General features: G+C 38.5%; 1 protein-coding gene across 3 annotated transcripts in view; it reads right to left on the reverse strand.

Annotated features, from left to right (window-relative positions):
* Positions 1-23,018, reverse strand: part of SNCA (synuclein alpha) — a 63,919-nt gene that overhangs the window by 31,886 nt on the left and 9,015 nt on the right. For all 3 annotated transcript variants that reach the window (XM_027731771.2, XM_027731769.2, XM_027731770.2), the window contains one exon: positions 16,341-16,486. In XM_027731771.2, coding sequence (XP_027587572.1) covers positions 16,341-16,486 — 146 coding nt within the window. The remainder of the gene's footprint in view (positions 1-16,340; positions 16,487-23,018) is intronic.

The raw sequence follows: 23,018 nt of genomic DNA on the forward strand, positions 1-23,018 counted from the left end.
TTTTCTGTTGGGTAGGTTTGACTGACAACATCGTCCCTTCCTGTCTTGCCTCATCCTTCTTTGCTGTACTCATCCTCAAAGAGTGTCAGTGGCTGCACAAACAGGGAGATAAAAACTGTCAAAGGAAGTAAGAAAACTTAATTGCTGCTAGCTGCCACTCTACCAGCCTTACCCTCTTGTCCTTAATAAATTCTATTTTCTTTAAAACCTTGCCAATCTAGAAGACACACCAGACTGATCAAAAAAACAATAGTACAAGATAGAACTGACAGTTGACAGGCTTATAACAGCCCTTCTTCATGCAGCCAAAGACGTGTATCAAATGGGAATAAAGGATGAATTTAACAGACCCCAACACCATTTCACACAGCAAGAATATGATGTTATTGCTGCTCTGTACTATTGGATGTCATCCACATACAGCTTGATGACTCTGGAAGAGCATCCGCCCAGATGACTAATGCTGACCCCCACAGTAGAGAAGACAACACTCCAGATGCTATGCAAGAACAATAAAAGGAACAAAGAAGAACAAAATATTTTCATGTCAAATTTTAAAGCCAGAAAAATTACACATCCCATTTATTTCCACCCTCTAGAGACTTTAATCATTATTCAGTATGCCTAGTGGCAAAACTCTCAGGGGTTTGTTTTGTTTTGTCAAGGACAACTACTATAATTTCTGTCTCATATACAACTTTACCAGATGATGGTTGAGATTACTAATAAAAATTTGAACACTGCAGCACTGCTCCAACAGCAAAAGCTAAACAGAAATGAGTCACAACTGTTCTGAATACAGAGGCAAAAAAAACCAAACAAAACAAACAACAAAACATGTATGGAAATATCCCAAGGGCTGACTTTGCCTAATAAAACTATGCACTCCTTGTAGCCAATATATGTGCAGACACAACTGAGAAGGCCTACTGTTAATCAGAACAACTACGAAATTATATACCATCATTGCTAAAATACTGTAGAGTTCTACCTCACCAATTAGGTACATACCTGTGTATGTACTTTAGATTATTTTGTTATCAATATGCCCATTCACTTCTGCTTGTTTTTTTTCCTGCAGTCACCTGCCAAATGCTGAAACTTTTCCATATTCTCGAGTAGCCCCACTCACTGCAGTTCAGTTTACCTGCTCACCAAAGCACTATTGAGTGGCTGAAAAATAGAAGTCTTACCCTCGATGCACTATTAGCTTTAACATTAGTGTAAGAAATCCCGTTTAACACTCCTGAACAAAGATGATTATGAGAAGCATGCTCTCAAGCACAAGCCTGTTTTTTCAGTGAATGATCTGCATGCATACCCCAAGTCTTTCCAATGCTAGACCACAGAGCATGCAAGAACTGGACTCTGGTCTCTTGTCCTTTGATTTTGGAAGTGAAGCAAGCTGTGCCTCTTGAGAGGGACAATTCAATTCATCAGTCAAAAGAGGAGTTTCTTAGTCCAGTCCCTCACTCCTAAGCTTGTATAACTTGGATCCTACTAGCAGCTCTTCCAAACCTCTGTTAACTACTTATCCAAAACAAGTGAGGGAACTTCATGTGGTGCCTCACTGTGAGGAAGACAGCTCTTCTAATGCAAAGATAACTGGTATTTCTGCACTTCTTTGCTCTCACTTCTCAAATCATTCTCAAATGGTGGCCACATGCAGAATGACATTTTGTCAAAGCATGGTGTGTTCTAACAAAGAGAGCCAGCAATCAACACATAGTTGGGTGTTTTCAAAGACAGGCCACGATGTCTGGGGATGAGCTAGCCAAATTCCCCCCTCTCCTCCAGAAGAGATTTAAAAAAACCAGAACAATCCAATTTGAAATCTCATGACAGTCTTACAATAAGAGACATAGTAGATGAGATATTGTAACACAAAAGCTCTTCAGAAATATGCTACATACAGTAGCTTAAAACAGTCATGATTTTAACTGCTACATTGAAGTGATTTTTGCTAGCAGTGGACAGTTCATGTCAAAACAAAAAATACAAATTATTTCAAGTTTTCTTCCTTCTAAAGAATGTTTGGTAAATGCTATGACAGGTGTTTTTTTCTGCCTGAATGCCAGATACACTCAGTTAAATGTAAAGAAAAATCAAAAAGTCAGCCTGAGCTCTTAGTTCCCTTGGACAATCACTATATTTTAATAAAGAGGTTTCTAGCCAAGCTCCATGTTCAATTTCTACTGTATAGACAGTTTGGATAAAATTCTTATACCTGTTTACACATTGGCAAGCAAGGTAGCTTTCGACAGATTTACGTAAATGAAGCTGAGCAATAAGGTTATAAAAAAGCTATCTTGAATTGCACATTGATGATTTGTAAGAAAAGCAGAAAAGCATCAATCTAGTTCTGATCTCCTATCAGTCTACCTGGGAGATCGGGGGTAGGAAGTGAGTACAACTCTGGTATGCACATAACAGACACTTTGTGTAAATTCTTTACACTTCGCTGAAATTGTTGCCACTTCCTTTGAGTGTCAATATTGTGCCCAATGGCAGACGGACAGTCAGTCCCCCTGCCATCCTGGTAAAGGGGAGATTAGTGTCTACCAATACAAGGTGGTCATCTTTACTTCCTCAGAACAGCTATAGAGATCATGACAAAGGAGGAGGGAAGATAATGGCAGGGAGGTTGGATAATGGCAAAGGGGTTGTATCTAGATGATTTTTAAGGTCTCTCCCAACCTAAGCCATTCTGTGATGGTTCTGTGATGGCACAATATGATGTTGCACTAGACTGATGAAATAGCTGGTCAAACACTGTGCACCCTGTGCAAACCAAAACGACAGGTCTCCTCCACAATCTGTAAGAGTGCCTGAAGGAGAGATGAACCTAATGCCAAGTAAGAACAGATTTTAACTCACTGGAAATTTTAGAAGGTATTTAGATTTTTTTTTTTAAACTTGGATAATTAATAAGCACCTACAAAGCACATGGCTGTATCTTTTTCTTATACTCAATAATCTTCAAAAATTATTTTTCTCCTTTTTTAATGCATATAAACCCATTCAAATACAAGATCCTCAGAATATGATCAGTTAAGATAACTTTCTTTCTCCTTGGGGTAAGGGGTAGTAATTAGGTGAGCTAGTGAGATGTCAAAACACACAATCTAGGAAGACTTAGGTCGATGTGATGGTTTGCACAGAGCTTAAAACATGCCTCAGGCACTGAAAGGTGGAACAGGAAAGCAGAAGAGGAGGACATGACATGATGGACTCCGTACAAGTCCTTTCAGATAATTGGAAATCTCAGCTGAATCTGTGTCCCTGAAAAAACAATCACTCAAAAGCCCTGCTTTTATAAACTAAGGCAGAACATTCAAAAACTCCAATTGTAAATGCTAGGATGTGATATTCAAAACAGTCAGCACTCACCAAGTTCTGCTCCAAATAAGTTTCCTGGCAATTATCAAAGGGATCGACATTAGGACTGATGCAGAGTGGTTATAAAAAAGAATCTGAAATGTAATTTTTTCCTCCCGTGGGATTCATGTTCATTACTGATGTTCACCAAAAAGGCAAAACATCAGGCTGAAATATTCTAATTCCAGAGCTGCTAGACTTCCAAGACACTATTTTGCTGGCAAAAAAATGAGCAACTGTGTGTAAGAGAAAGATAGAATCCATTGCACATCCCCTATCACAGATTTAGCCCTTCTTCCCTGTTCCCAGCAGCAGAAACAGATTTCTGGAGGGAGAGTTCTGTGCCAGCATCCCATACCCCAAGGAAACAGGATTAAGAGGTTTCCTCATGGTGCTTGAGTGTTAGATGAATACAAGAACTGCCTTCTCTCATACATGGCCACTCTTTCCTCCTTCCTCTGACTCCTGATCATCAGATATTTTCTACCCAGTCTTTCCATCCTTCCTGAATCCAACTCATCCCCCACATCAGCTCTGTCTCCACAAAGAGACTTTTGCTAACTAGAGGATACCAGGATGAATTGCCAAGCCTGCTTCTCCTTCAGGAGGGCAGCAAAGGCTCTTGTTGAGTTGCTTCCCTTCCCATTATGCACCACATACAATCTAGAGGCATACAACTGAGCTCAGGAAAACAGAAGATGGGAAAAGACGAATGAACAAATCCACTACTCTCAGCTGTCATTGAGGTGTTTATATTACCACAAATAGATTCCAAAGCAACATCTAAGCTTTTCTTTTTAAATTGGTTTCATTACTTCTCCCAGCTTCCTATTTCTCAGTTTGGACAACAGCTGGCATTTACAGCAGCCCAACCAGACACATTATAAAGCATATATCTGAAATGTAACTCAGGGAAAAAACTGCAAAGACAGCTAAGACTTAAAACCTCCATCTCATAGATGGTGTGTAGGAGGTGGAAAGAAGCACTGCTAAATTTGTTACCTTTCCTGTGAATGATGAGCACACCACCCCTTCCAAAAATAGACTACGAAGGAAACATTATGCCAATGACTGCGAAAAGCAAGTTCACTGCTCTGGCTTAGACATCAGGTCAGCTGTATGTGAACACATGCCCTCCTTCAAAGCTACTAGGATAGCTATTACTTATGTTTTTTAAAAAAGTAAACACCTGGAATCTATTGGAAATAATGATACTTGAAAAAAATTACCCTCATTTCAAGAAGCTGTTTTATAAATTCCAAGCTAACAAAAGGTAACAAATGACATAAGGTTCCTATTAAAAGTTTCCATATTCCACCTCTTAGTCTAATAACCCTGTGCTGCACTCCTGTCACAACAGCCATCACTAACCCCTCCTGTCTCTGCCTTTTAAATTTCTGCTCATAACAGGGTAGTGTCTCCATGCTGTGGATCAGGAAGAGCGTTTAGCTGCTAAATGCATTGGTCCAGCACCATTAAACACAACAAATTCACTTCAGATAAATTTCTAAGACCATGATACAGATGAGGAGGAGAGGGAAAATCTTTCTTCCACCTGAGGAATCGTGCAAAACACATTCACATTTACATCACCTTACCAGTGACTTCACTTTTGACCTGCTAGAATAATTTTCTCCAGAGAGGGAAATTAATTCAGCCTCCAGCTCTGTTTGATCTCTGACCTCTCTCTACAAAACAATTTACGTACAGTATGTCTGTCTGAACTTGGGCAGTTATATTTTGAGGGATTTGTAAGATGACATATCACATTCAAAAAATTAAAAATGACCCAGCCATTAAAACTGATGCTACTAGGAATCTGAAAAGAATCATTTGTTCAGATCAACTACATGAAGTACTAGCTAAGTCAGACAGGGGTTAAACAAGCATCTTTGAGTGCAGTTCTTACATGCCTAAGATATGCTGGATGTTAAGTAATGAACTGAAGTGTTTGATGCCACTAGTGTAATGTTACTATTTTAAATTGACATAAGTATATTCATTAGGCAAAGCAAAAGTGCTTCATGCACATATTATCATCTATAAACTGCATTAGGGATATAAATTCTACCAAACTGGCCAGCAATGCACGCATCCTTAGAATTAAACCACACATTTCAACACCTTTAAAGTATTAACTTACTATAAATTATTAGCTTAATTAATTACAAACACTTTGCTTTAGAAGCAATCAGAAGCTCATAGTCAGTTCTTAATACTACAGCTGCTAACAGGTTTTACAGCTTCCAGTCTCCTTCCTAAAGGCTCACATAAAATCAAGAGAAGCTTCATGCACATATTATCATCTTAAAAATGCTCTCTAACCCAGCTCAGTTGCCCTCGTAATTTCCTTCCCCAAGCAGATTCAGCATTATTAGCTGTAAAAATAGTTTTCTTTAGATATGATAGTTTGTTTCAACCACTGCTGCCTCCCTTCTTCAGCTCGGACACTCCCTGTTATAAATACTGTCTTTAAGGATAAGAAGACATTTCTCATGAGTGACACTGACCCTGATACCATAATTGAATTTTTCATACGGCTTCAGGGCAATGCATGTCCGTTTAGACCACAGTGAACCCTTCCCTAAAACCATCACAGGGAATTAGAAAGAAGAAAAAAATAAATCCACATATCTTCTTTACATATAATAGCGCACAAAGAAAGAATTACATTACACAATGAAAAGGTATAGCAAAGGTCGGCCAAAAAAGCCTAGAGCCTTTGCTTTGTCCCACAGCCCCATAGAAGAAATATGCATGGCTGACACAGGATGGAGTGGGAGGTGGGACAGAGGGATTAAGCAGCTTCAAAGGCACAAATCCTGTTTTATGCCCTTCTGAAGGAGAGGCAGTTACAGACAGCTTCTCTCTCTGTTCATAGCTAACCTCCTAAGCACAGCAAAAGAAGTTCTTTACTGCCTGCATCTCCTCATCCTCAGCTTCATTTTGACTTTTCTGACCCAAGCCTGGCAAACCTCCTGGGTATGTGCTAATATAGGAAAGAGCTCTGAAAGCTAACACCAAAAGCATGGAGGGCAATCAATATGTCAAATATATTTCAGAAGCAGGCTCTCTCCTGCTTCACTCTTTCAAAAAGCATGGTTTTTTTGAGGACAACTTTAGCAGCTTACACCTCCAGTTTCCTCACAGGGAATATTTTGCATTAAACTGGCAAAAAAGACATTTGCCATCTAAATTTTCAGATACATTTCTGAGACATTCCATGTAGCTTTCTCCAGTAACAAATTCCAGTGTCCATATATATAATGAAACACTCTTAGACAAGTAACTTAAAAACTGAAAAATTATCAACTTCCTCTAAGGGACACATTTAACACAGCTGAAAGCAGGTGAGAGCCAAGAAGTTTAATAACAGTTTACTGTAGAAAAAAAATGGGTCATCTCCTTCGTTACTTGCTAGCAGCTTTGAAGAAGTCCCAGATATAAACAAGCTATGTACAAGCTTTTACCTATTACTGGATATATATGTTTAGGAAGTTTTATCAATGGCCAAAATTGCCACCAAAATGCTATCATATGCCACTGGTATTTGGTGATCATCACAAGTACTCAGATATAAACTTCCATTCTACTAATAGTAATGACAGGACTGCCAATAATTAGGTAGTCCTAATAAAAGCGTCCTGCCTTATTTCTTTCATCCTCCCTCTCCCTCTTAACCTACAGGGTTTTGGTGGGGGTTTTTGTGGGAGCTGACATTGGACTGACATTCTGAAAACACAGATTAATCTATTTCTCCATAGAGAGGTATTTACTCCACACTTCAATCCTTGAAGTTTATACAATCATTACTTCAATCCAGGACCCTGATTTGCCACTCATGTCTATTAAGCATCTCACTGCAGTGCTTCACTGAACAGACTGGCAGACACAAACTGCAGTGCTTTGCCAAAACGTCATTTCAGCACCATAAACTTTCACTGCCAGCTAAAAAAAATCTGCCAGCTGCAGCGTTGGGTTTTTACGACATCAGCAAGTCACACCAGCTACCATCACAAATCCTCTGAAGATAATGACTTCCAGATAGGCACTGAATGAATCACATTTAAGCTCCTTACCTTCCAAGGCTACACACTCCATCCTGGCAGCAGAAGAAAGGAGCACTGAAACATGGCAGAAGATGCTAAGAAGACAGTTATTGTAACCTAGTAATGTTTGCAAGTTTATAAAACCTTTACCTCAAGTTGCACAAAAATGCCACTATTAAGTTTGCTCAACTATCATGGGTTACATAAAACTATTTCCCATCTGAAACAGCCGAATCTTTCACACAACAGTGGGCAAGAACAGCAATAATTGGCATGAATATGAATCATCCCCAAATAAACTTACAAGTATTCCTCTCAGCAAGTAGCATCTTCCTGAATGTTTAACATAGGATTGGCAATTATTTAGAGCAGGGAAAAAAAAATTCTGAGTACTTCATGAAATCCCACAGAGGGACACACAGGAGAGACTGGGGCACTATGAAACAGAACTGGTCCCATAGTTAGCCTGAGAGAATCCCATAATGAAATGGCTATATATACAATCTTAGAGCAGCCTGGAATGTGCTACGGGGGTGTATTAGGTTGGTTAGAATGGAAACTGGAGTTGGAGGATATAGGAGGTGGAAGGGAGACCAAAGTTAAGAAGAGGGATGAAACAGAGCAAACTGCAGACAAGCAAACCCTTATAACAAATGCAAAGGGCAGCCTCCTGGTAAAAGGATGGGGAGTGTCTTTTGCTTCTCCCTCACAAGTCAAAGGAAAAGAAATTAAAAATTGTGTTCTGTTATTTGTAGATACTACAGATATTATCTCATTATCATGACATGAACAATTCCTAATGGAGAATGTATTCACATTTCTATCAGCTGGCAAACAATTCCTGTTCTCGGACACCGAGGGAGATTGGCATTTTCGGTTTAAGATGGGGGTACTTCATTTCTTCAGGGTCAAAGATAAATCTGTGGTTGAGCAATTGCTAGAAAACAAAGAACAATGTGATGCCACCCAAAAGCTTCTTAGTTCAATTTCTCCACAGGTAATTAGGAAAACATTATGGAAGTATGGAAGGCAGCAGGTATGCACTAAAATGTTATCTCACAGCATGAAAGCCATTAGGAAACCAGGAAAACTCACAAGACCTTTAGATTAGACTTATATATATCTGTTCCTGAATTAATGAAGAGCAATAACCCCCAGGATATTTTGGTAGCACCACACAAGTTTTCTTCCCTCAAGTTCTGCTTAAGTCACAGATGTGAATGCATGGAAATGCTTTGACAGAGAGAATGTGGTCTTCCTTCAAATACTGCTTTTTTGCCTTCTGAGAAAAAGTACTGACAACATGTCCCACAGCAGGAAAGGAATTTTCTCTGCCAATCAGGGAGGCCAAGCACAAGTTGACCTACCAAAATCCTACCAGCATTTCAACACTCTCTTCAACAAACTCAGAAACTCTGGCACTCCTATCTGGAATCACTGATCTTTTGCCATTTGGTTTTTCCTCAATTATTGTTATTTTCTGTGCATATTCATTTCTATCTTGCCCATCCTGATTTTAAATATTTCAAACGGTGGTGTTCAAAGTGAAATGAAATTAATCTACTCATGTCCAGAAGTGCTACCAGAACATGCACATACCTGCTGAGAAGGAAGCGACAGGTAAGAACATCTTATAAAATAAAAAAGAAAGGCAGAAGAAAACCACGGTATTTCCTTGTTGGCTTTGTGACTTCTCTGCCCTTCCTATTCATCCACCTATTTCCTGTAGGCAACATTAGCACATCAACTCTGTACTGTTCTTCACAGTGCCGTTAGGCACTATCGACATATACTAAGCTACATATGTGACATCTGTCCATGTGGAAACAGAAAAGGGAAACAGGACTGTATTAATGAAACTGCATTAAGTGGATTCAACTGTAATTGTAATTTGTTTCATTAATAAATTCAAATCACTGAATCATACTTCTGCACAACCTGGATGATTCATGAGCTTTCCCATCAAAAAAATACATGCACTGTCATGAGGAAAAGATTTGACTATGTACATAAAGCAGATTCAAAACTCAAATATAACCTACCTATGGATGCCTTGTGATTTATAATAAACCAGAGTTTCCTGTTTAAAGAATATGGATTAGCTTTACAGAATTGATTTGTTACAGATGTTTTAATACAATACACCATCATTAATTCTGAGCTTGGTAAAAAAAGCCCTACCAAAATAAACCAGTCCAGCTACACCACAATCAAAGAGATATGTTAGTTCACTGACAGTCCCACTTTCTTCATGAATTTTAAGAAAGAGCTAACAAATGCTTTTCCTTAAGAGGGTCTTCTGTGATTCAGTCCTGAGCAATGTGGATCTTCTAATGGGGAATATTCTTCCACTCTCAATCCATCTACATACATTAAAAAAGGAAAGAGTGCTAATAGCTGTTAAATATCCTTTCTGTTTTGCAGCAATCACTCATACATTATGCAGAGATCAAGAAATAAAACCATAAGGGATAAAGAAAAATCTACCTCATACCATGTGCTCTGCACATTATGATTTAAATAGAAATTTGAAAGCAAGTCTTGTCTGACTGATGTTTAGTTGTGACTACTTGAGCAGGCCTTCTCCTATACACCACCTAAAGCACTTTGGTTTCCATGAGGAAGACTGACTGACTGCTAGTCATCCTACCAGAAACCACACTATGCAAGCTTCCAAGGCCAGGTTGGATGGAGCTCTGAGCAACCTGGTCTAGTTAACAGTGTCCCTGCCCATGCCAGGGGTGTTGGAACTATATGATCTTTAAAGTCCCCTCTAACCCAAACCATTCTATGATTCTATGATTTCCAAACTGCTGTAATTGCTCCTACAGACCAGACAAGAGTGTCACATCAGAACCATGGTCAGGCCCACCCTGAACAACCAGAAATCCCACCTCTCTGCAGTGCACAGCAAGACAGAAACTGGCACTACTTGGCTCAAGTGCAGAGGGTTAAATCTTTTGTTGCCTGGCAGGCTGGCTAGGGATCTAGGTTACATATATTTTATCATAAACTTATCCATTCTCTACTGTGACCTTTCATTAGAGCCATAAACAGCAAGAAGTAGTTGAGGAGAGAAATTAGATGTTGCTGAGCCCCTGCAGCCTGCTCGCTCTACAGTGTCTACAGAAAAGCATCAGCTCCAGAAGTAAATTGGGTGGGGGCTATTTCTGCATTTGGCACATCAAAAGCTTATTGAAGTTTCTTTGCTTAATTCAAGGCTAGGCTTGATGTTTTGCTCATACTAAGTGCTATCAGAGATGAATAAACCTGCTTACTCCAACTAAAGAACAACAGTTTAAGTCTCATGTAACTTGCATGTACTGTTCTGCTTTTAGTTAGGGTCTGTTTACCTTTTAGGACATAGCTGGCAAATAGCATAAAATATAATGCAAAGCTGGAAAAAAAATCCCTAATTCCCTTTTGAATAAGGAAATTGGATATCTCTGCTCCCTAACTTTTCCTTTTTTGTTTTTCAGATAAGCTTTTCAAGATTAATTGATTCATCAACAGACTGGAAAGAAGATGAGAAGCAGTGATCCTTCAACAGTCACGCATCCTGTACAGTATACTGAATGTAAAGATGATCAGAAAACCAGGGGATACTCATATTCTATCAAAATACATGGTTCCACCTAAATCCAAATTTTGTCATGTCTGGAATCTTATTTACAAAAAAAAAGTACGTTAAAAAATTAGACATAAAAGTTTCAAAAATTTTCATGTGACATGTCAGTATTATGGCACAGCAGGAAATAAAATAATACACTAAATAGATCTCAGAGGATAGAAAGAGACTAAATGAGAAAATGCCTGTTGGAGCTTTTTCATCTGTCAAGCCAGACATTTATATTGTACGCAGTAGCAAGGAGAACTCTAAAACAGCACTGGGGACTCCAATGTTGGTATTCAAATTTCTGTGATTGATACCTAAGATAACTTCAGTAAAAGTCAAATGCCAATCCTAAGTTTGTGGTTATTTCTCTATAAGACTTCTACAGAAGGGTTTCTAAACTGATCTAAAATTCAAAATATAAAGTACAAAACTTTAAAGATTTCATATTCAACTTTTTGGGATTTTAAACTACAGGTGGTAATCAAAACTTCTTTGGGAACACAGGAATCTTAGTCTGCAATAAGACAAAACAGAAATCTTTGAAAGAGGTTTCACTTGCACTTAAAAAAACCAGTGTTTAATACAAAAAGAAACCTTCATTCTGCCACTGAAAGACAAATTTTCAGAGACACTTGCAGGGTTTGCTTTCCTTCTACTAATAAGATTTCCCAAATGAACAAATAATAGCTGGCTGGAGTACACTATGATGCTTGGTGTCTTAATCAAAAGGGAGTTGCTCTCCTCCCATCAAAATTAAAGGGTGTTTCATCATGTCTTTATTCTCATGGAGCTTCCCTGTAAAAAGGATGAAGAAGGTTCCTACATATTTGTATATTTGATTATGGTGATTCCCCAGACTGGATTCACACTGGCTCTAAACAATGGTTAATGGTGCATGGAAAGTTTTGGTCGTTCATAAGAGTAGTTATTCTGGGCAAAAAAATTAATAACACAAGAAATACTCTATGCCTGGGATCCACTGCACTGAATGTTTATGCTATGACAGTGTTCAAATTCTAAGGAGTGCCAGGAAATGCATGGGGGTGGGGAGGGGGAGATACTGCAAACTTGACATTGCTTTCATTCTTCTGTATTAATTTTCACATAAAATGGAATTAGCAAGGGCTCTTAGTTAAGTAATATTCCCTACAGAAGAAAATGCCTAATGCTTAAATTGGCAATCTTGACACTTAAAAGTCTTTTTCTCTGAAAGCTTTGTAATTAAACCAATGAGTTATATTACCTGCTCTGTAAGTATATTACCTACCTACATTACCTGCTACTGTAGTTTTATGTTTGTGTTTACAGTGGTATTTACCATAAATGTGTTAAATTAAGAGACACTAAAAAGAAAAAGGATTTAGCACATATAGATATCAAACACAACCTATACAGATCATATAGATCCCAAATACGGTAAGGACAAGGTCTGCTATTCTATTTACTTTAGTAAATCTACAGCACATGAAATCTATCTGACTATATACTGACATGGTAGGCAGAGAACTGTGATGTTTTAGCTTGACTGGGGATTTTGGTGCTAGTATAAATAAAATTATTCACCATAGAAATCATAGAACTTACCAACTGTTTTATTCTTTAGATGTTAGGGAACCAAATTACATGAATTTAGTGAGGTCAAGAACTTTAATTTGTTAATTACCTATCTGAAAACAATAAACTTTGTAATCTGTGTTTTGTTCTCAGGCAGTATTATACACTACAGTACCCCTCCAGCCTATTTGGGTCCATACATTCATGCTGAGCTGAAAACAGAATATTCAGATTGCAAAATCCTTTGGATTTTACAGCTTCCTTAACTCAGGAAAAAACCATGTTCATCTCTACATTAAATGCAATCATCAATAATTTTCCTTTTTTTTTTTTTTTAACTCCATTAATTTAGAAGCACATTCACACTGTACACAGAAATAAAACATGTACAGGCACAGAATAAATGCTTTGTTGTTTATTAAAATACTGCTGGCAGTACACTAGCCCTTTTATAATTAATTCAATCCTACTAACCGCCACTGCCCTTGCTGTGTTAAGCAGTGAGTCTCTGCCACAGCAGAAATCCCCTGGGCAGCCCTCAGATGGGCACTGTCGAGTCATCCCTGTCTCTCACTAGTCTCAGCTGTCACTCTGCACTGCCTGCTTACACCAGCTGCGGGGCAGGTAGGTGACAGTGTGGTGTGACAGCAGCCCTCCAGCCTGCCCTCAGTCGGATGGTTAAGCCTCTGCTTCATGCTCCAAAGCACTCCAATATTAAAGGCTGCACTAGGTAAGCTTGGACAAACTTCTCAAGAAAGGATTTTTCCAAGAAGTTGCTTAGTATTTCCTTTGCGTAAGCAATGTCATATCCACGGGTAAAGAAAATTACAAGTGTTTTCAACTGGTTGAAAGTCAAAACCAGACTTCCATCATGGCACAAGAAAAATGCCAGTCACCGCACAAGACTGCAAGCTTTCACACAGGCAAGCAGATCAACTAGTAGCAGATCCCAGCAATGACATCAGTTCAGGGGGCTTCCAGAAACATGTTTTGAAGCAGCTAATCCCTGCAAGGAGCAGGGAGCTGGACTTGATGATAATTTAGGAGTCCCTTTCAACTTGAGATGTTCTATGATTCTGTATTTATTTCACAGTCCTTGATTCTGTAATTGATGGCAAATATACAAACCCCTTCACTTGCACGGAGGTTGAGTTTACAGCAGTTCACAGAATAACTCAGATTGGAAGGGACTTCAGGAGATCACTGTTTATTACGTTCAGTTGGAGGATTTGGATTAGATTATGTGGGTTCATGTGAATTGGAAGAAATAATTTGTCACAAGTTTAGAAGCTAACTAAAAATAACATATTATTGGCTAATGCCTTCTGTGGAAAAACAGTCTGCAATTATGGTTCTATCTGCTTTCAATGGTATGCTGCATTTGCAATTCCCTGTTCAATCAAATGGCTTACCCTGTGTAAGCAAGCAAAGTGTTCATCTTGCACATGATATACCCAGCCATTTGCTTTATATGGAGTTTATAAACTCCAAGTAGATGTCCCTAGGAAGAATAACCTTCCAAAAGCATTTGGCTGGCCACACTGAAGCTCAGGGAATGAATTTGCTATTGCTAATCATGGTCTTATTCCTAGTTCAGAGTAGACTAGATATATCACGGCCTTAAGTCACATAACCTTACAGAGATAAAACACAAAGTTACAATGATACTTTGATTGAATGCTTGGTTGACACCTTCTGTTATTTCAGAAAGACTCTGTTTCCTACAAGAGACCTGTGTCCCACTGGTATTCCGGATGCCCTCAACTGGCCTACCCAACTGTCACTTTACCTGGAAAAGCCATGCATAAGTCTATCTCATGCCTCTGAGCTGCACAGGAATGCAAAACCACATGATTCAATTTTGATATTAGTGATCACTCATCCCTTGCAAAACCAGAAAGAGACAGAGACCTAAGGCAGACCACTAGGAGCCGCAGATACTAATCAGCTACATGGCCATACTGTAGAGATGACTGAGAATCTCAGTCTAAAAATACCGGTATCAAGAATCAAATGAATGGTTTTACATATCTAAAGAACAAAGCACCAGTTCAGAATAATGTTGCTATTTATAGGGCCATGGAATAATATGCATGTACATTCTGGATGTTCTTTCATTTCACAGATGTGATTTTATTCCGTTAGAGCCATCACGACATATTTAAGCTTAACAATATACAGAACATATTTAAATGAAAATCAGAAGACACTTGCCTTATACTTTATAAGGATCTCTATATGTATATTGACATCAAAAATATTAGTTATGCTCAATACTAAAGTAGTTAATAGTGCATTACTACAGTGATGTTCCTTATTACACTGAGTTTGAAGAGCTATGAACAGAAATGAGTATTCTCTGTGTAAAACTACAGAAGAGCTTTAGCAGGAACTAAGGGTATAGACTACTGTGGCCATGCCATACTCATGTATCCCCTGGCAGTTCATTGGATACTCAATTTTGCAAATCTTCAACATAGCTTTTATAAAGGACCATGACCACATAAAAAGCAACATTTCGCCCAAAGCTGAATAAAAAATTACTAAAAAAAAACCAGGAAAACTGCTTTGAAAGAGAATAAAACTGTTTGAGAGATGTTTTCAAGAACAATCCACCACAATGAAATGAATGCCTACTACAATGTAATATCCCTTTTTGCTCCCCATACTAAAGCACCAACGGGATTTGTCAGACACATAGGAATATACTTCAATAACAGACAAGGAAAAAACTAAAAGTTTTTAAGGATTCAATTTTAACAGTTTCTCTGGATGCCAACTGGAAATAACATGCACAATAGAACTTCATGCTAAATCTGTGACACAGTATCTTTATGCAAATACTAAATATTCTTCCTAATCCTATTTCTTCTAAGTCTTAAATGTTCATACAGAAAACAGCACAAAGGGAGGTATTTGTCTCTTCTGGGTTATTTTTGTCTCCAAATAACACTGTACACGTTTTGGAAATCATTGCTCCCACCAGTTGGGGTCACTTTTCACCTAGTGTAAGTGGAAGAACATAATCACAGTGTATCAGCAACAAAAATGTAGTAACACTTCATATTGTGCAAATACTTATGTTCACCTTGGTGCTGGAATAAAAACACCTACAGAGTGCTTTACAGGATGAGCTAGAGAAAATTTAATCTGAAGAGTTCAGAATACTTAGAGGTATTTTTGAGATAGTGTCACTGTATTAATGGAAGATAGAGACTCTCCAGCTAGATCTTGACTTTAGATGGAATATGTCTAACCAGTCAGTGGATTGGTACACCAAATTGTACCAATCTTCAGCTACAGTGGACACAGATTGTGCTGTTAAACCTGAGATTTGCTGTTTGACCTTTCAGCACTAGCAGGTTGCTTTTTAATCCTGAGTTATTGGGAAAAATAGTTACCTTCTCACTTAACTAAACAGTTATTCTACAGTGGCTGGCCTCCACTAGAGGCTGCTGAGTTCAGAATCATCACTAGATCACACTTTAAACCATGATACAAATTTGCTAAGACATTTCAGAATAGTAAAGTTTCATGTCTAATCCTATTCAAGTTCTCAAATTCTCCAAATCACTCAAACTACAAGCTATAAACAGCAGACATTTTTTTTGCTGTTCATTTGTTTAGCGTAACACAAATGATCCACTGGCAGACAGAAAAGAAAACACTCCACCTGCCCCTCAGTTCATGGAGACCACTCATTGCTCACTTCTTCACCTGGAAAAGACTGTAAATAAACAAACCTGTTTGGCCAACTGATCCTTCTTCACCAAGCCAGTGGCTGCAGCGATGTTCCCTGCTCCTTCCACTGTCTTCTGGGCCACCGCTGTCACTCCTGTCACCACAGCTCCCCCAACATTGGACACTTGCTCTTTGGTCTTCTCAGCCACTGAGGAGAAACAGATGATGGAAAAACACATTAGGACTCTGGGAGCTGTAAGGTTTTCAGAGAATTTTATTTATCACTGGCAGTCCAACATCATAAAAAGCCATAAGGCCATTACATTTTCTGTACCCCAAGTGGATCTTAAGAAATTCAACTATCCAACTGATACCACTGGAGCAGCAGAGGTAAAAATAACCCTTATTTTTGGCTCAATATCTTTCATGTGAAAGATATTTGACATTTTCATTCATGTCTAGCTGTACTTTAGGGAAGAAAAGTCATTATTTAAGGGCCCTTATTATGTTCAACTCACTGTGTCATATATGCCAGTTTGATAATCCATTCCAGTTAGCCCACCAAACACTTGCTACATGGTACAGGGCATGGAAGACAAGATTTCTTTCATTAGGCTCAAAAGCATTGATTATTCTTTTTATTTTCATTTTTTAGAATCTATTTAATTAAAAAGCAGATCTACCAATGCTCAACCAGAGAATTTAAAATACAACCTTTTATCAGACTCTCTAGAGATTTTTACCCTGATGCTGATACATAAAATAGTAATCTACAAAAAGACTGAATGCCAAAGATGCCAAAGCAAACTGGATTAATAGCTAACTTCCAAGCCCCAGGGAAACAATAACTCATTTTGCCTACATATACATCAGCAGTTGCCATTCTACTTTTCAGAATATCACTGGATTCTTTCTGCTCATTCATTCCCAAGGGCTCTTTCTGACAGCAGCTTGAACTAAGAAAAGGAATGGAACGACTTCATGCCTTAAAGTTATGCAGCCAGATTTTCAGCAAAAAAACCACATTTACTCATCTAAACAAGGGACTGTTCTTCAAAAACACTCATATATTTTTGCAATTCTAACTAATCCTATATTTTCCTCCAAGATAAATTCCCTCTGATCCATAAAATGTATTCATAGCTTTATTTGCATCCTTTTTGAGCACAGGATGGATTCTGCTTGGCAGTTAGGCCACCCTTTTTGAGTCTTTTTTGGGGGAAGCACATGCAAAAAAATTAGACTTTCTGCGGATAAATTACATTTTTTAATTTCTTGCATAAAGAGTATCAGCCGTCCGTATCGCAGGGTAGGCAGAATACACTTCCATGATTGACATTAAAAACAACAATTAGGAAAAAGTTAGAAAGGTAAACAATCTGCTGACTGAAAAAGGATGCTGATAATTTAATGCTCATTCTAAGTGAAAGGGAAAAGTTAGGAACCAAATGAGTATTATCTCTGCTATGGCCAGGAGATTTCATTACAGAGCAGGATGGCAACAGACTATACATCGTCTGAAACTAGAAGCAGAGAAAGTCTGTTCCATAACCATACATGCTAATGAGATTAAAAACTTCTCAAGAAATTTTATTGCATACATCCACTACTCTACTGCCATGTTTTTTCCAGAAAAAAAAAAATCAAAAGTGGTTTTTGCTGTAAAGCAAATGCTGCCCTCAGGGAAGGTTTGACTTAATGCTGGTAAGTGCAAAAAGACATTTGTTAAGATGCCCCACTTGATTATTACCAGCTACAGACTACAAAAAGCTCTGGATTCTACACGTAACTAGTTTTTGTAAACACGTATCTTAAAGTGTGTCCTAGTGACACAGTGTATCTTCCAAAGAATGTTAAGACCTGATTGTACATGGAGTCTTGCAGAAACAAGCTGAGAAAAATTATGAGATAGAAACTCTCTATTGCTTCCAATATTAATTCAAATAGCAAAAAGAAACCTCAAACAGAGATGTTAGAGTGGCATCTTGCAGAAGTAGATTTAAAAATTCTATTCTCAAAAAAAAATATATATATAAAAAAAAAAACCAACAAAAAAAGATGTGTTTTGGGTACATATCAGTATTGCTTTTCAATTTTCCTCTGTCTCATTCATTTTTTGGGAGACATCCTGGGCTGCATCAAAAGTGTAACCAGCAGGTCAAGGGAGGTGATTCTGCCCCTCTTGTGATATCCCACATGGAGTGCTGTGTCCATCCCTAGGGTTCTGACTCAGGAAGGACATAGACCTGTTGGACAGAGTCCAGAGGAGGGCCACAAAGATGATCAGAGGGATGGAGCAGGAAAGGCTGGGAAAATTGGAATTGTTCAGCTTGGAAAAGAGAAGGCTCTAGGAAGACCTTGGAGGAGCATTCCAGCACCTAAAGGGAGCCTACAAGAAAGATGGAGAGGGACATTTTACAAGGGCATGCAGTGATAGGACAAGAGGGAGTGGCTTCAAACTGAAAGAGAAAGTTCAGATTAAACATAAGGAAGAAATTCTTTACTGTGAAGGTGGTGAGGCACTGGAACAGGTTGCTTAGAGAAGTTGTGGATGCCCCATCTCTGGAAATGTTCAAGGCCTGATTGGATGGAGATATGAACAACCTGGTCTAGTGGAAGGTGTCCCTGCCCACAGCAGGGGGTTGGAACTAAATGATCTTTAAGGTCCCTTCCAAACCAAACCAGTCTATGAGACATTCCATGATTCTATAAATCTAGGTTCTTTCGTTCTGTTAATTTTGTTTTCTATGCAAGTGACATACACTGTTTTGAAAACTCTTTTCCAAAACATGTTGAATGGCAGAACATATATAAAGGACAAATTCAGCAGGCTCAATGCTGACAAAGGATCACATGCTCGGTTGCCCTTAAGCAGACTCGCCCCTTCTGATAAAACGATAAAAGTATGGTTGCACTGTGTTCCTTGCCAGGTCATAATTAGTTTCATTATCTGAAGCTATTAAAAAAACTGCACCTCAAAAGCAAAATACCAAGAAACAGAGTGGAATTGAGAGCACTGTGGATGCTTCAGTAGGAAACACCTAATTCCTGATGCCATTATTAAAGCCATGTTTCTATGCTGTCCTGGCAAGTACAACCACCTACCAAGCACAACTAGCCAGTGGCTCCTGTTCCTACTATTAGAATGTTTCGGAAAAGCTCTGCCTGAAGTCTGTTTTCTCCTCTCAGAAACATATTATCCTAGGAAAGGCTTAGTACATGCAAAGTAAAATCAAAAAGAATCAAGCCACTAACACCGTTAATGGCACAACAATAAGATGTTGATAAAAGTAGTAACAAAAGAGGTATATTTAAGATTGCTTCTATTTCAGACTGTTTTGTGATTTAACCCCAGCTGGCAACTAAGCACCACACAGCTGCTCATTCACTGCCACTCCCAGCAGGACAGGGGAAAAGAGAATTGAAAGGGTAAAAGTAAGAAAACTTGTGGGCTGAGATAAGTACAGTTTAATTGAAATAATATAACTTGAACAAATTGTAATAAAAAGGAAAATAACAGAGAGAAAGAGAGATGAAGCCCAAGAAACACAAATGATGCAAATTAAAACAATTGCTCACCACCAAGCAACTAATGCTCAGCCAGACCCCGAGCAGCTGCCCCCCACCAACCTTACCCCTAGTTTTATTGTTGAGCATGATGCCACACAGGTAGAACATCCCTCTTGTCAATTGGGGCCAGCTGTCCTGGCTGTGTCTCCTCCCAGCTCCTCGTGCACCCCACCCTGGTGGTGGGGTGAGGTGAAAAGCAGAAAAAGCCTTGACACTGTGTAAGCACTGCTCAACAGTAACTAAAACATCCCTGTGTTATCAACACTATCAGTTTCCAGCACAAATCCAAACCAGCCCCATACCAGTCACTATGAAGAAAACTAATTCTACCCCAGCCAAAACCCGCACACAGACATAGCATGAGAAAGCTGACGCAGGAGTTACCATGAAAGATCTCTCATACACCGCTTCAGAAACCAGAGCACCCAAACATCATCGAAGTCACCAGAGTGACTCTGATAATTAGCTCCAGCCTGGTGACCATCCAGCTCTGAAACCCCAGTGACAGGAGAAGAAAAACCAAAATAGGTTTCCAGTCTCACATATTTTATTGCCTTCATTAAGTAGTAAGCAGGGGAAAGCATTAACTGTGCACAAACAAATCAGTTCAGAATGTAGGGGGTTGATTCCAACTAATTAAATTAATCTGAATACCAGGTTGTTTAATGATCTTAAGCCTTTAAGTCTTTGTAGAATTGATACATGCTTTGCATCACAGTGTTGAGAAACAGGGTAAATCAGCTTCTGCAGAGCTCTGCTGTGATCTGGCCTGATTACTTCTGTCTATGCAGAGACTGTCCATTCCATTAAATGACCCTGGGACGATGTACAACGACCATCTCGAGGCTAACTTTGAATATGAAGTTCAAATACTTACTACAGCACGGTGCAAAAAATATTAGCATTGAAGTTTTCTTTTCCCTACTTATTATAGGCACCTGGGTAACATACAATATCATTGTGAAACCTTTGGCTTAATTCAAAATGATAACTAGTTGCTTTCAACTTTGAACAATAAAAGTAGATGAAAACCACAGGATTTCTCTGAATTTCTTCTTACTGCACTAAATATATTTTTGAATATCTATTTCAGACAATAAGTCTTAAATACTTGAAGAATTCATTTACAAAGATGCTATAAATACATTGGTGGTCCTTTAATTTATGCAATTTTTCTGTAAGATACCTGATAAAGTTAAAATAAACACAGCAGGAGTGTGTTAACTGTGTTAAGAAAAACAAGAATGATTGGATAAAATAATTCAGCAAAATGCTTGACTATGGTTCATAACTTGATATTGTGTCTTCACTCACTTTCAGGAAACAGACACATGGTTGAAGAACCAAGGGTTTTTTCTCCCTGATCTATTTACAAATAGTGCTTTATTTTGAATATCAGGAGATGAACTGTAAATATTTTATCTTTAATACTGTTCATTGCTGGACATTTATCCCTGGGAGATAAGCAAGGTAGATGAATTATGCATTTATAGTCAAAGGCCAGTAGACATGTTAATTAGGAAGGCAATTCTAAACACAAGCAAACACCCCATAAAACCAATAAGCAAAGCTGCTTCATCTTCAGAAGTTCTGAGAAAGGGTGACTTCACAAATAACACTCTCACCATATTCCTGTGAAGCACAGCCTAGGATCCTCATTTCACAGTGACTTTATGGCACTAAACCTGGTACAATCAGGTCACATTTAAAGCAAGAAGCATCTTAGTCAAGAATGTCTGGGTTTGGAAAGTAATTAACCAAAGAGTGTATTTAGTTTTATAGCACTTTGAGGTGTGTCAGCTCACAGTTATCTCACCAGCACAGGGTTTTAAACCACTAACTATTCAAAAATAGCAAAACTAGCAAGATTTTGGAACTCAGACAGTAAGAAAGGACTAACTGCACAATTGTGAACACACTTGTTTTGATCTGTGATTATAGTTTGGATTTGATTGTCTCCAACCTCTCAAACCTTTTTTATTTACATAATAAAATATTTATTTCACCTGATGCACTGGGGAGTTAATATGCTAAGATGACCAGAACTTGTGAACTCCCAGTCCCATGAAGAGAGACAAGTAGGTCTTTACAAGTGTCTTAAAGGGCAGTTTTGTTATATCAGCCTTAATAGCATTGATTTAAAGGGATTTGATTTCTACAGCAACTTCACTGGCATTTCTCAGTGTCTTCATGTTATACCTCCTAGCATGACTACACTGAACCCAAATCTGTTTTCATCTACCTTCTCTGCTGGCCAGAACAACTCTTTATAGACTTACAATTAGTTTTTATTCTTAAAATATGACCCAAGAAATTTCTCTGTTCTTACAGTACCAAGTCCATGCTGTTTCATTTTGGATACCGTGCTCTCTAGATTCTGCCTGAAGTCTCCTCACAGTCATATTTCAACCTGAAATTCAACCCCTATTCATTTTCCATTTCCATTCAACAGCTAAACTCATCTCAAACAGTTGAACAGGCCAGAAGGAAACAAACTGTGGCACAAACCCCATTACTCCCAAGCTTTCAGTGTTTCACTTTGTGACACCCATTTCATAAAGTGCATGAGGAACAACCACTGTTTTGCCTAAAATTGACAGTAACTTTTCCAAATTTTCTGTTCATAGGCACAGCATGTAACAGATGTGTTCTCCTTATGTTTGGCTTTAGAGTCTGTTTTGTTCCTTCCAGAATAAAATTTACCATCTTTTCAAACCTGTCAAAAATTCTATTCATTTACTTAAAATTTCCTGTCTCACTACACATATTGCAATCAGATAAAGAAATATACTCACAGCGTTTGAGATCAGTAGTTTCTTCTGGGAGATGGGAAAGAAGTCCCCCACTGAGCTAGTCTACTTGAGTCCTATTGCTTCAGCACGTTTCATCCATGTGCAAATGCCCTTGACTTGGATTCTACCACAGCCCAGCTTGGTGTACATCACCTCTATTAACTTGCTTGCAACTGTTGTCAGTTGTTGTTCCCACATCTGTGATGATATTAGATATATGTGCCTCAAATCTCATTCTACTGCAATCCTCTACTGGTTAAAGTAACGATCCCTTTGACTATTTCTCTTAATTGAGGTCTAACAGGCTGAGATTTCAAACCTCATAACAACAGCACGCATGCTTAGCCAGAGGTTCAACTCTGAAGGACTATCATAGAT

Source organism: Pipra filicauda, unplaced genomic scaffold, assembly GCF_003945595.2.
Source record: "Pipra filicauda isolate LSUMZ 115617 unplaced genomic scaffold, ASM394559v2 scaffold111_size4109106_pilon, whole genome shotgun sequence".
Lineage (NCBI taxonomy): Eukaryota > Metazoa > Chordata > Aves > Passeriformes > Pipridae > Pipra > Pipra filicauda.